Below are 15,885 nucleotides of genomic sequence, written 5' to 3' on the forward strand. Positions count from 1 at the left end.
TACGTATTCCTATAAACAATAGGCCACACTTTTATTAATAAATTATATTTTGGCGACTACTTTAATCATGTCGAATTTTCTATGATCCAGCAAAACACTGACCAGTCTTAAGTTTGGAACTGGTTGTAGGTCTCAAGGCAGAAAAATTTGTTCGCGATTAGGACATAGTCCTTCGAGTATATTCCTGTTCAGGCAGCAAGTGTTCGCAATTAGGACGACACCCTTTAAACTGTAGGTACAGTCCCGATTAGCCTATCTGTGCACAAAGTAGACTTAAAACAACAAACCAACAACAGTTCATTATTCATCCTCATCGTCTTCATTAATCCAAGAGGTATAGTTGATTTCAGGTTGCCATTTTTAAGAAAGGACGTCCTTATAAGCGACGTAACGTAAGTCCAATGGGGATAAAAATAGAGAATGTTTACCACCGAACACTTATCTCTTATCTCTACTAGTAAATCTGTGACGACAGCAGAATGGGAGGGTAGAGGGAGAATACCTAGAAGAAACAACTTTGTAATGAAACTAATTTTAACTACAAATATACTTTTTGACATTTGGGAATAAACCGTGTATCTACCCTCCCTCCCTCCACACACGAAATATTCCTACCCCTATCGTCTCCAAACTATCTTTTCATAGGGTATAAATTTGAAAAGAATCGATGCATTTGTATTATAGGCGTGTGTGGAGTATGATTGGCTCACAATAAACACAACGTAATTAGTTTTAATTTTATATCAAATGGCACTTACCTAGCATTTCCTTCACTTTTGTACATTTGATACACATACACACATGGGCGTCCGGAAGGGGGGCAAGGGAGGCCGTGCCCCCCTGGAAAATGAAAGTCAACCAAAAATTATATATTTCACACATATAAAATCATTTTAGCCACAATAATATGTGTTAATTGTTGCATTAACACCATAAATTCAAATTTAAGCAATGTTTTTTTTTTAGGGAACTACACTCTTTTGGGAAAATGTGACTTGTTTGCCCCCCCCTGGAAAAGAATACCATCCTTGCCCCTCCCTGGAAAAAATCCTGCGGACGTCCATGCATACACACTTTGAATAGTATCACATCATATAAATTTGATCATATATACGTAATGCTCGTAACATCAGCATTCATCATCTACAACCTAGATTCGTAAATAAGTTTCAAACCACAGTTTATCGGCCTCTTAAAAACAAAAAAAAACATACGTCTACTAATATTTACTGCAGTTGATTGCATCAAAACGTGTTTGTGTCTCGACTCTGGTATTTGAGTCGCGTAATTATTATGAAACACCTGTCTGTCTTTAGTTTAGTTTAAATTCAAACGAAATGCAGTTACGTGCTTATCAGCATTACAAATGCAACCACATTTTTCAGATCTTTTTTTTTTTCTAGTTGAGAAATATGTGTTTATGTGTTATGTAACATACTTAAATAAATGAAATTTGCGAAAGTGCATTCATTATAGGTTGGAAGGAATCTTCGCTTCAAATTTTAATTACGCCTACATACAATTATCTTTAGATTTGAAAGTTGGTTTAGGCTATATTTTTATGTTGAGTCTCTTCACACTGTAATTGTGCAAGAGCGCTCTCGTATGCCCAAAAGGCTAATCGGGACTGGACGTACAATGCGATCCGATCCACTACGTAACTCCACCGGGTATCGAACCCGAGACCCTTTTTCACTAGCACAGTGACGGCGATTGAGTTCCAAAACCAGGGAGGCAAGGTGCCATAACTGGGGGGGGGGGCAAAGAAGTAGATAATATTTATCATAGTGCGGGGTCAAAAGTGGCGAAAAGTGGGGGGGCAACTGCCCCCTCGCCCCCCCTAATCGCCGCCACTGCTACGGCATCGTGACCTCTGTCTCTGCTGAAACTAAATTTAAACAAATTATGAGAACAAATGATATCACGCACACACAAACACACGAACCTATTTGTGTTAGCTTCAGGATTGTATTTATTGTCCTACTGTAATGTTACACTGATGAATTAAATAGAATTTCATGAATGCGATTTCTTTGTTACAGAAACTGTTTTGGGGTTGCTAGATCAATTTTTAGTAATTGTATAGATTCTGCTTCTTCAATATTATGAACTACTTTGTTTTTACTTTCCAGGAGAGTGCTTTTGCTTTAAATATAGTCTTTCTTGTATTTTTTTCTATGAACTTTCTCTTCTGCATCTCTTGCACTCTTTGTCGTTTCTCCTGTATTGCCCATATACATTTCGCGACAACTATGAAAAAATAATCTTGTTCTCATTACGCTCAATGTATCGTTTGAATTCACCGGATAGCGTTTTCAGTTTCATGTACAACGGGAGGAGCCTCTGTATTAGAATAGCTAATTCATAAATTACTTTACCTCGCATATTACTTTACCAGCCTAAATATAAGATAAACCCATCCATATAAATGGTAGTCTGCAACCTAGCTTACAAAGAGTGGGGCTTTTTTCCCACTAAACCGACCAGCTGAATTGCGTTTGAAACTCATTCGAAAAGTGAAAGTACTTTTCTTTGGTCTAGTGGAATTATACTTTCGGAATTACTTTCACTTCATCTCTCGTACGGAAATATACCTTGCCGAAAACATGACGCTTAAATAACATATTCACTGGAACAGCGGCGTACCCAGGAACTTCATACGGGGCAAAAGGGTTTTGATTTCCTGTTGGTTTAGCATCAGTCTTTTATATATATAAGGAAAAGTGCGCTCAGCTCTTAAAATCCTGCTGTACTGAAACTCGCAGAAATAAGATGGACCATATTAATGGTGATGTCACGAGCAGACAGCTGAACAAGATTGAATTCAAACAAACCCGTTACGTAATGTTTGCTAAGGGGATAACATAGTGTTTTTTTTAACGCGAGGGGCAGCTTTCAAAATTGACAGTAGTTATGAAAAAAAAATTAAAATGTGTATCGTACACCAACGTGCAGATGATTTTTCGGAGAATACGTCGATATATTACACATACCTTACAGAGGATAAGGTAAAGAATAAATGGAGTAAGAAATCAAATAAAGCGGATGCTCCTAGCCGCCATTCGATACGGGAAACGCAGCCAATAGGCGACGTTGCATGATATCATTTCCTCTCCATTAACAAGCAATAGGCTACCTTTGTGTGGTTCCGGAAGAACACAATGCAATGATATTTCTAAAGTAACTGTATTCGTAACTGAGTTACAAATGAAATTCGATAAATGTAACTGAATTACTTTTGAGATAAGTATCAGTTATTTAAAAAAAAACGAGTCTGCTGCCACGCACGTGTCAGCAGTAAGAATAAGCGTCAAATTTGCTCCTGTCACGTAATTCGTCTGCTAAGATGATGTTACAAATCTTAAGAACAGATTAAGACGAGATAAATGCAAGTTTATGATTAGTGGGAATGAATGTACAGGTAATTTAGAACCTTTTTCTTTAGAAAGCATTTAGCGATATTATTTTCATGCTAACAGAACTTAACTACGAGAGCATTTAGCTTTATTATTAGAAGAATGCTGAGGGACCTAATCTTAAAACATTTTTGTGAAAGTAATCGCTACAACTTCACAGTATGTGTTACAGACGTAATTGCATACATAACATGATGAAATCACGATAAAACAAAGACCGAGTCTACTGCCACGGGCATCTTTTTTGAGGTTCCAGCAGAAAAAGAACGAGGCAGCAGACACTACCTTAAAAAAAACAGTTCCAAACACTGTTAACGAATCCTCGCATTAAAAGTACCATGAGGTTAAATCTGGTTACCAGGATGGCCACCTCCTCACCGTCGTCACTTGTGTGTCGTGTCAAAGTTCGTCAACTACACGCGGTTGCAGGAACTTGAAAAGTTTGTCTTTCTTCCAGTATAAGAATTACCACTATCCGTTTCGTAATTTGTTAATTGTGATGTCCAGAATACATAGGATTTATTAATAACTAGCTGATTATCCGGCGTTGCCCAGGTATTTTTTTATTCCAATCTTCTATTAGACAGGAAAATTAATTCTAACGATAGTGTAAAATGTAACTAATTTTATTTACAGGTATTTAAAAGTATAAGTACAGTATACAAATTATAAAGTAAAATATTTTACAAATTCACTATAATATTAATTTAATTCAAAACTTGATTATAAACATTCTTAGTTTCACCTCCAGGAGCAAGTATAAATAAATTGAACAGCATTGGGGGTGTCACTATTCATCTTAGCGACCCCGAAAGCTATGGATTCCACACTAATATCGGTCGTTTTTTATTATTATTACATGTTACCCCTTCTCACCCCCACCCCTAGGGGTGCCAGGGGTGTCTTACCCCCACAGTATTTCTTTCCAGATTGTAATTGATATGTGTACCAAGTTTGGTTGAAATTGCTCCAGGCGTTCGAGAGTTATGCCGGAACAAACATACACACATACATCTATTTTATATACTTATATAGATTCCGTGTGCCAGATTCTTGATGAATAATAAAAGAGAATAATAGAACATATATCAGAGGAACGGGAACTTAAAAATGTAGAACTTGACAAAAACAGAGATCAAATCCTTGCCCCCACTTTTTAATTTCGAATTTGTTTCATCATTGTTTGAAGATTCATGTACAATTTCTTCTTCCACCATTTAAAATGCATAATCATAGAATGTAACATAAGGCGTGTCCTTGTTTTAAATAGTTAGGAAGTGTAAATGTATTCAATGCATGATTACTCTTTGGATAATCTGAACTCAGCGAATGCATTATATAACACGTGCTTGAGGAGACTTTGAACTTCCGCCGCTGGTGGGTATGTTGTTGTAGACCTTCGCGTTGCACTCTTTGTAACAAGGCCTTCATTATTCATTGCGCTGACGCAAGAAAGCTCTTGTAATGATTAGCATAAGTCGATGTATCAAAGGTCATCCGCAACCTCTTTTACGTCACAAATGCATTGCGTAGCTCACAATTAATCGATCCTCGCTATTTAATTCTGGACGTTTAGTTAATTTTTTGCCAAAATTGTATATTTCTCAAAATTTTGCATATTATAATTGCACCATAGCTGTTGCCAGAAGTTGGAATAAGAAAGAAAATCCATGCTGAAATGCACGTGGAGGAAATTTCCTGAATAATTCTCTCTCCGAGCCAAAAAAGCTCCCATAGCGCGGGGGGAAGGGGGGCGGTGTGAGAAACTTTCAGAAAACCAGTATGGCATTTCTCATGCGCCACATAACGGTACGAGATAGAAAGTTATGTTTCCTCACTTCCTGTTTCGACTGTGTCTCACTAAACAGTGCAGTAATGAGTTTTATTCAATAGACTGCTGTTACTGAACAAAATAGGCAGGGGCGTCGTGATCTTGCCTTCATTACTTGAAAATCTTCAATGGAAACAAGAGTCTAGTAACACCTTGTATGTTTTCCTTCTCCCGTTACCTCTCCCAAGTGTAAATTTCTCAGTCTTTTAAAAAAATCTTGGAATGGCGCCCTCTATACATGGCACCCTAGGCTCCAGCCCCCTTAACTTACTCTCGCTACGGGACTGCTTTAAAATGCGACTTCTTCAAACATACGAAGGGAATATCTATGTGATTATAGGTATTTTGCTTATAGTTACTACCAAGTCAACTCATTTGAGACAATTGTGAGTCAGGTTTGCGTGATCGCATATAATCATAATAAAATCACGTTTTCTAGCATCGAAGCGAGGCGTCAAGCAGGATTTTATAAGATCTCCTCCCCCCCCCCCCCCCCCATTATGGCCTCTATAAGCAGTGAATGCTTTTTCGGTGACCCGTTGTAGATATGTTTTACTGTATTTCAAGACTCGAGGTAAAATTACCGACAATAAAAATGGGCCATCTAGATCCTGAAATACCCGCTTCCATGCATGGAATTATGTATGTTGCCTATCTCCGAGGCGATAGCCGAACTTCATTGAAAAGTTGATGTTGAAGTTGGCTTATCGCCGTCGAGTTAAGCAACACACACACCGCATTGCAGGGGAGCAGGTATTTCAGGATCTAGGTGTCCCATTTTTTATGCCCTGTTACTGTACAAATGAGAACGAGATAAATGTTTATAACGAGAACGAAGCAGGCATCTACAACTCGAAGCTAGGTCATTTTGGTGCTAAATTGCTCTAAAAACTAACTTACACCTGCTTACCACTGGATAAACAAACCCTGCTGCCAAGTCTTGATACGAACTCGAGTAATCTTCCAGTCAAATTCTACAATTTTTTTTTTTCAGACTGAATAACTACTACTTGGAGAGAAATCATATTTAAGAACAATACTAACGTCGCTCAATACGAAGAGAAGGCAACATTCTGTTTAGCAACACCTGAGGTAAATGGGTACGAAGGTCACTGCGATCGACAACACTCAAGTGGATTGCTGTGTTTTTAATTCCGCAAAGCGTGTCGAACATGTGCATGTGCATGAAAGTAAATGGAAGAAGCATTTCTATTTGAAAGGATGCAGAGTATTGCTGAACAGTCCGCAGAAAGATAATTCGTTTCTTCCTACGCCGGTGTTTGAGTCGAAGCGAAACATTTTTTGGTGAAAGGAAAACACTCGCATCACTGTGTTCACAGTGACCAAGTGACACACTTTGATATGCGTCCTCCCGGTAGTGGAAACAGTTAATGCCTCGGTTTAGTGCCGTCAAACGGCATTCGAATGGTGAAGAGCATGTGCAAGGTTAATAGAATCACGATTTTATGCCTATAAGTTGCACTTGGAAAGCGATAAAAGTGGATTAATATTATCATCTCAGGTTTAATTATCCCCACAGTTGCCAGATCCTAGTGAGTCTATGCCTCTGAACCTTCTTCGAATGCAACGATGATTCTAAATGTAAATTGGCTGGCACACTTTTTCCGCTTCCTACATATCGCACAATTATATCTGGCGCTCAAGGACGTATTTGAGGAGGGTCCAGGGGGTCCAGAAGCCCCGGAAAAAGTTGCCAACTACTAAATGAAATAAGTTTCTTTCAACAAAATGAAAATTGGAGTTTAATATCAATACTAAAATAAAATTAAGATATTATTTGTTATACAATATGAAATTTATTTTATTTCCGCTGAATTTATGAGTATAAGAATCGATTAGTTTCGATTGATTGTTTTGGTGTTTTTTGATTGATTGATTTGGTGTTTTAAGTCTACTTTGTGCACAGTAAGGCTAATCGGGACTGAACCTACAATTTAAAGTGGGATCCGAATCACTAAGTAACTCCACGGGGTATCGAACCCGGGACCTCTTGATTACAACCTTTTATGTTATCTTAATCTTGCATTTTTGTATTTATTTTAACATTATTTCCTTAGTAGAACACACTTATATAATTGTACTTCTGAACTAGAAGTACGTTAGATAATGAATGCATGCTGTTTAGTTCTACATACTTTACGTAAACATTTTACTTTGTCATTTTTACCTTTACCAATGTTTATTTAGTACATAATGATAAGAGTATCTAATTAATGTAGACCTACAATAACGGCTGGGGGTTCGTCGGGCTGATCACCCGTCACCCCCAACACTGGTCAGAGACCTCCACGCCATAACAGGTGACGGCGGAACAGTGTGGGAGGGAGACCAGCAGTCGGTAGGTAAGCCAAGGCCCTTCAAGGGCTGTAGCGCTGTGGGTTATGGTTATCTAATTAATGTATAATAGGCTAATAACCCGTAGTGTAACAACCTGTGCAATCTGTTACTCTGTTTTCAGATAAATGTGGATAATGATTTATACTATAGTGTAGGTTTTTGTGAAGTTCGTTATTTTTTAACTGGTTTCAGTTGGTGGAGTTGCTGAGCAATGTTGGGGTTATTAGTAGAATTTCTTACAGTTTGAGTTTCGAGAACGATCACGGCATCTCACTGATATTTATTGTCTTACTGAAATCAGTGACATCTCATCCCTCATCTTATACTTGAGGTCCTCCCCGATATAGTGCAGTGCTATCGTAATCTCCTTGTAATCGAGTCAAAAATAGCAGAACATGCATCGAATGAATGGGAAATAATTCAATGGAACAACATAATCACTATGCGGATTAAGTATCTTGCATTGAGGGGGGGCGACACTCGGTGGCGTATTTATATTTCATTTCGGGGGCCAATTTTGGGGGGTATGCAAGTTTGTATATGTTACCAGCGAGTAAAATATAATAGGGGAGATAAAAACATCCCTGGTAGGGATAAAAATTATTTTATTTTGCCGGGATAAAATTCTTGGTGGGGGGAAATCCTCGGCACCCCCTGTAAATTCGCACACTGATAACAATGCTACACAAGAATAGCGCCCAGGTATATTTTTCTAAATAACCGTCACATTTACAAAATTACAAGAAATACTCATTACTTTACTCCTCAGGACCCAGGAGGTTAACAAAAATGCCCTTAACTTATAAATTTTAATATACCTGAAAATTTTGGGATAGCAAGTGCCCCTTGCTCCCGCCAAGTTACATCTATGCCTTGTAGGTTCCATTCCATCTCCACCGGCAAAAATGAATTTGTTCACGTGAAGACCTAGGAAGAAATGCTCTCTCAAAATATAATGCCACAGTAGCTAAAAGCACAATCACTATACAATGGATAATGCCCAATTAAAGTTGTATGGTTGCCAATCAAGGGGTTTACCGTGGAAGCACATTGCACAGTAGATCGGATCCCATTTTAAAGTGTAGGTCTATTCCCGATTAGCCTAACGGAGCATAAAGTGGACTTAAACAAAACGAGACCTCATACTTCTAAACATTATTTCCTCAAATAGATTATTATTACTTAATCTGGTCCGTAGAGTTTGCCTCTCATCTTTATAGATTTGATTCCGACTTATAACTTTGTTAGAGAGTTCCTGTAATTGCTATCCTTTTTATAGACAGTCTCTATCAGCACCGCTAGTTCAATGATTTGGATTATTTGCTAAAAATTCTCAATTCGCTGTAACTCTCTCTCAGGAATTCTACTTTCGTGTGCCGATGGGCACAATTTCAGAAAAAAAAGTTCAAGACTTACTAAAAATATATTTATTTTTATTGCATACTTCCCAGAAAGGCATTTCAAGATACAACCATTTCTTTGCTCGATTTCAAGTTTTTACTTTGTGCTCTATTCTTTTTCTTATATGTGGTGAGTGAAATACTTTCGGGGGTTAGGTTCATACGATCTCACTTTACGTCATCAGATCAGATCGTATGCATTTTGAGTACACGGAGAACCAAGGCCTCCTGCAGGATTTTTTCTCAGGGAGCAGCAGTGCTTAAAGTTGGGGAAACATGGAGTGATGCGTTTCCCGGCTAAGAGAATTCTCGTCAATCATCCCCAGCACTAGGATAATTTGCACAGGCACTTAATTTGTTGCCTTTCACGGCACCTCTCGTGCATGACTTCTTGCTACAATTTCAAATTTGAACGAAGTCGTTCCAAATTATAAACATACATACATTTGTAATATCCATATTCTGTATATCTATATACAATTTGCATAACTGTAACATTAATTCATGTAGGACAAGAAGCTGTTTTTATAGTTAGATAATCAGTACAAAATAGACTGTAAGCTTAAATGTAACCCTATTTCAAATAATAATACAATTTCAAATACAATTCCGCCATTCGATTTACATTAACTGTTTCCAGAAATCTCAGGGGGCAAATGCCCCTTTTGGCCCCTTCTTGTCGGTATCCCGCACCACCTCCCCCTTAATTACGTATTTCATGTTCAGTACGGGACAGTTAGCAATACCCGAATTGAAAGGTGTACAGTGTTGTATAAAAGAATAGAAAGAGAACCAAGAAGGAAAAGATCGTCTGCTTTGCGCAGTGTAAACATCGTCATGTAGATCGTTGTAAACAAAACTAGAATGCTTAGATTTGTACATAAAGAGAATATATATGAACTTGCCATTAATGCTAGTTGAAATAATTCGGAAGACTATTACTAATTATGCAGTCTGCAAACTATATTCTACGAAATAGATACTCTGGGGTGAATTTAGAGGTAAGGCTACACTTTACCGATTTTTCTGGTTATGGTATGCAAACCGTGTACAGCATGTATTTATTCTATGGCGTTCTGTTACTTAAAAAGAAAATAGTATTATTGTAATTTGCATTACATTCGTTGTATTGAAATAAATTGGACAGGAGTAAAATAACGCATTTAATTTATTTTTGCTTCATATAACTTACATGCTAAACCTCAACGTAACAATTGCACAAACTTAGGATCATGCGAATTATGTGGAAAACTGCATTCATTGAACACTTTACCAATATTCACTAAACTTAAAAAGATACTAACAACGTGTTAAATATATTGGTTGCCTCCAAAATTTGAAGTGTAAACTGACCTGTGCATCCAATGACCTATTTTTAATATAAACTTCAGAGACTTCTTGGGTTCACAGAAGTTATTAACAGTGACTTTAAAATTTCCTGGTAGGTAATAGAAAAATCTCTCAGAACTAAGGAGTCGCTACAATTTGAAGATCAATCTCATATCTTCAAGAATTAAAAAATATTTATCATAAGCTTAGAGAATCATTTTCTGCAAATATTCAAATACCTGTAAATACAGTAAGACTAAAACATGAAATATTACTAGTTGGTCCATGTATATCAATATAGTTTCATTCAAGAGTGAAGTTGTTTTTATAGTTGTAAACTTAATATGTGGGGGTGTAGACTTGGACCGGAGACACCTATCAATGATTTATTTTTGCAATTTTTTACATTGCTAGCATACTATTCTGCATTGTGGAACGTTTCTTTAGGTGAAATAATGAATTTCTAACGAAAATAATGTATATTTCTTACATTAACGAGTACTTACTGTTGTCCCTTATTTCCGACAAACCATCCACGGGTAGCCCCAAAAACCATTGACGTTAGGCCAAAAATTCACGATAGCCTCACGAACCATCACGGGGACGAGGTATGCCTACTAAGTTAGGTTAGGTTCCATTAGCACTCCTTTCGTTCAATTTAGCATATACGGACAATAAGAGAGCGTATTGTGCTCTCGTGCAGAAAGCAAATGGCGGCAGCAGCAATAGTGCATCGGAACTAGATTTTCGTAGAAAACCACATGCATTCGCATTAAAATGGATCAAAACTACATTCCCGAACATCAACAACGCCACAGAAAATGATTTACGTAAGTACTTTCTCCTGTAAATTTGAAGAAATCCGTCTCCGGTATAGTAAAGTGTTACCTAGACTTGAAAATGAATACTGGATTTTCAATATGTGGTGTTAATTGGGTGCATTGAGTTATTGTCAGCCTTTCCGAAGTTACTTCTTAAAAACCGACTTAGTTACAGCTACTTTACTCAAATTCTCAATTTTAGTTAGTTACTCATTTTTTAAAAATAACCCATTTTCTTTTACTATTACTTTATTCTAAATAAGATATAACTCATAGAACCTGTGTTGTACCTATACTTCTAGCAGACTTTTCTTTTTTCTGATGAACACCTGAAGTTAAAAATTGATTTGCATGAATTCTGAATGAATCTTATATGTATAAATACGGAAGTATTAAGAAAGTAAGGTCAGAGTAAACTCCAATAGTTGACAAAAGAAATATGCCATGAAAAAATGTGAGCCTCTCCGATGGCGCTGTGCCTTGTAATCAAGGGGTCCTACGATTGATACCCAGTGGAGGCACATAGTGGTTCGGATCCCACTTTAAACTGTAGGTTCAGTCTCGATTAGCCTTTCTGTGCATAAAGTGGACTTAAAACAACAATTCAATCAAAAACCATGAAAAATGTGCTTGTAACAATTTTTTTCCTAATCATAATTTTGTTAGTAAGTGTTGATTGAAGTAGCACAGCATGTTCAGGATGATTGTTGGGGATTATAAACCGTCGAGTCCTAGCTGTTTTAAAATAAAGTGCCTGGGTCCAACAATGATGTTTTAGTATGTACGACAGGACATAGCATAGCTACTCAAAATTTCACAATGATATATTTAAGGTAAATTTTATTGATTTGTCGTAAAAGGGAAGAAATTGACATTCAAGTGAAGGAGTTCCCAGCACTGTGACATAATGATGAACACGTAAAGTTAAAAATTGATTTACATTCGTTGTGTTCGATTTCTGGAATGAAAACTAACATTTCTTGAAAAATTGGCAAACTGGAAAAATTAAATATCCTTCAAAGCAAAAACATAGAGAAGAGTAGCTTAATTTCATTGTTCATTACCAAAACTAACAGACTTTTAGTCAGCGGCAAATAATAAGAAATGACATGTGCAAGCATGGACGTCCGGAAGGGGGGGGGGTCATGTGCCCCCTCACCCCTGGAAAATGGAAGGACACCAAAAATTACATATTACACACCCAATTTTATTTCAGCCACAATAATATGAGTTAATTATTGTATGAACATGATAAATTCAAAATGAAGCAGTGTTCTGGAAAATAATAGCTTGCTTGCCCTTCCCTGGAAAAAATCCTGCGGACATCTATGTGTGCAAATATTGAATTTTAGTCAGGTATGTCAATGTACCATGAATTTACACTAACCTACATTTTCATTGTTTCATGTCAATTAAACAATATATAGAACAATAACCAGGAACTAAGCTGGCCTCCATGATCTAGAGATTAGTGGTAATTTTACAAAAATAGGTATCCTTGGCTCGAATGGATGTTTATTCATAATTCCTCTCATTGTGTCAAAAATGGAAGAAAATGTGTGGCAAGAAATGAGTAAATAGGGATAGGAAAGCCTATCCTAAGAAATCCTCAACATCCTTGTTAAGAGCAGGGCAAAAAAATTACGGAAGAATTGAGTTACCATTTTTTTAAAAAAATGTATATTTAAAACCTGGTATTTTGATCCGCACCTGGTTATACTTCCCAGCATGGCATTAAAATTTTGGACATTTCCGTGCCTTCGGTAAAATCAACCATAATCTCCTTCTTCACAAATTATGATCCAGATTTAACATCATGGTATATTTCTATCTTTGTAGAAGACTATATACATGCACAAGAGCAGCATGTTATCCTTCCTGGCACCTCTTCCAGCTTTCTGCCTGTTTTGTATCAAAGTTCCCCAGGGGAGCATCTTAGGAGCACTTTTGTTCCTTCTTTACATGGATGATCTCCCTGACACTGTGTTCTCTCCCTATAAATGTACTTCTGTTTACCAATGACCATAAACTATTTGAAGAAATATCATCAGAACATGATTAATTAAAAATGTGTGGTGTCGTTAGTGGAATCTATAATTGGAACACAGTGCATTCTGTTTATGGGCTTGAAAATAATCTCATCAAAAAAGTTTCCTCTCAAAAAGATCTTGGAGTTATCATCAACGAAAAACTAAACTTCAGAGACCATATTACAAGTACTACTGAAAGGCCTATGTGTCTTGTTGGTCTTCTGTACAGGTTCACTGAAATCCGAAACGAATCATTCATCAGCTTATTTTTCAAAATATTTCATCTCCCCCATTCTTGAATGCTGCTCCCCTTTGTGGACCATGACTAAATTTTCCAGGATTGATACTGTCCTCAGCTGGGGTGTAAGGGTTACCTGGTAAAGCACCCAAAAGTCAGCCTCACTTCGATCTAGTACTTCCTGGTAACTACTTCTTGCAGAGCAAAGAGGCTCTATCATCTGAACATACGTGTTATCTGTAGGACTGTGTTTTGTCTTCATATGTGTGAGTACTCCTTTCCAGCCTCAGCTTTTAAATTAGGTAAGGTAAGGAGATTTTAGTCCTCAGAGACAATGTAGTTGTAGTTCTTGTTAAGTAATGAGTGAATGAATTAGTTTCAAAAATTGAGTAAGGAAGTTTTTAAGAGCTATTTTATTCCCTTGTTAGTCAATTTTGTTTTTGATAAGGGCTTATCCCCGTATTGTGTGACAGGTAAAAGTAGCCTATGTGCTGATGTGCCCATACTACGCATATAAAAATCAATCATTCAAACTGCCCTCACCATTGCTCACCATAGAATATCTTTTCTGAGACCTCCAAAGCAAATATTAAGTCTGAAATTATTCTTGAAGCTTTCCTGACATCGAATGATGAATAGGGTTTCTATGGATATCAACCAGGTGATTTCCGCATAGGCTTCCGAGCTTTAAAGAGCTAATGTCACTCTCATCTCCAGGGATTGAAGTTGATATCCCGAGAAAACCTCTTCATCAAATATTATGTCTGTGCTGAATATCCAGCCACCACATCGTAAACTAGCAGACATTAATTTTTTACGTAAAATCATCAATCGTAATATTATACCCAAATTTCTAATGAATCAATTTAATCTATGAATATCCACACAACCAACGGAGCGAATTTACAATATAGAGAAAGTCTCCAATTTTGTTAATTTTCGGTATACTAACTAATTTTGACCTCCTAATCACGAATCTGTTGGAAAAAACCGGCGGTCACGTCTGAAAATTTCGATGAATTTAGGGGTGAAATGAGTGCTAATGGAACCTAACCTAACAGGCCTAACCTAACCTCGTGTGAATGGTTCGTGGGGCTACCCGTGGATGGTTTTTGGGGCTAACGTCAATGGTTTGTGGGGCTACCCGTGGATGGTTTTTGGGGCTAACGTCAATGGTTTGTGGGGCTACCCGTGGATGGCTTTTGGCGCTAACGAAAATTTTTGTACAATTTCCAGACGTGACCGCCGGTTTTTTCCAACAGATTCATGATTAGGAGGCCAAAATTAGTTAGTATACCGAAAATTAACGAAATTGGAGACTTTCTCTATATTGTAAATTCTAGCCCAACCAACCTGCAACATAAAGATTTTTCACAATCTCGCAACATTCTGTTTTCTACATACATAATATGTATCCAAATGTTGACATTTTCTTGCCAGAACTCAGTTTCCACCAATCGTCAAGAATGTGATACGCACCCACTTATTGTATCATTTTAAGTGTTTGATATGTTTAATATGTTAATTGTCTATTATGACGTAATTTGTTTTGTTCAATTGGCTAGTCTGTTATGGTTATGGACTAACCTAAAAACATTTGATTGTGGGTTAGGTAAGAGAGATATTATAAATGTTGCTGGAATAATGGAAGTGATTTTGGAAATGTGAATGTGGTAATTTGTGTAGTGAAGAACAATTATGAACTTAATACAATTTTGTTTCTAATAAGGAGTTTAATTGCGAGTGCAAGTTGGTAAGGTTTACGTAAGCACATCCTTATCTGATTTCCCACAACCTGAGGGCTTCATAGTAGGCTGATAAGTCTCAGGCTCGCCGTTGAGGAATAAACGTAAGTTGTTCCATTGAGAATAATCCAGGGAACGTAGCAGGTGTAAACTTTTTGGCGCCGCAACGCGGGACTCGATAAATGTGTTTGAGTAGGGTATGCAGAAGCGTAATTTAAGAAGTGATCGTCGTAAGTTAAAAATGGATACCTTAAGTTGCTGTTCCGATAAAGGGGAAGCTGATGATGAAGAGGTCGAGTGCAACGATTGTAAAAGAAGCTTCCACTTACGTTGTGCTGGTTATCCTTTGCCAAAATCGCAGTATAAGGGGGAAGAATTGAAATGTCTAATTTGTAAAGAGAAGGGTAACAAAGGAAGTCCGGGTCGGGTACCCTATTCTACACCCTCGAATTTTGAAATTATTTTTTTTTCATTATGAACATTATTTGATCCTATTTGTGAATAACAAAAAATTGGAGCGCGGAAAGAAGTATTTACGACTGTACAGCCGTTTAAAGTTGAAATTTTGTCGTTTGAAATGGTTCGCAATTATTTCCAATTTCTAGATCGTGATACTAACACGACACCAAATTTTAACTATCGATCTCAACCTAACTGAACTAACCTATCCACGCGCCAATGGTTCGTGGGGTTAGCGTCAATGGTTCGTGGGGCTAG

The 15,885-nt window shown here is 37.2% G+C and overlaps 1 protein-coding gene across 2 annotated transcripts in view; it reads left to right on the forward strand.

The window, feature by feature from the left end:
- Positions 1 to 15,885, forward strand: part of LOC145994931 (progestin and adipoQ receptor family member 3) — a 94,406-nt gene that overhangs the window by 46,129 nt on the left and 32,392 nt on the right. Inside the window, exon 1 of one of the 2 annotated variants that reach the window (XM_083131434.1) lies at positions 9,811 to 10,006. The exons of the other annotated variant lie outside the window; for it this stretch is intronic. Within the exon in view, the coding sequence (XP_082987560.1) occupies positions 9,953 to 10,006 (54 nt within the window). The 5' untranslated portion in view covers positions 9,811 to 9,952. Of the gene's footprint in view, positions 1 to 9,810; positions 10,007 to 15,885 lie in introns of those variants that run through there. 2 annotated transcript variants of the gene reach the window in all.

The sequence above is a fragment of the Lepisma saccharinum genome, chromosome 11, assembly GCF_977018435.1.
Source record: "Lepisma saccharinum chromosome 11, izLepSacc3.1, whole genome shotgun sequence".
NCBI lineage: Eukaryota > Metazoa > Arthropoda > Insecta > Zygentoma > Lepismatidae > Lepisma > Lepisma saccharinum.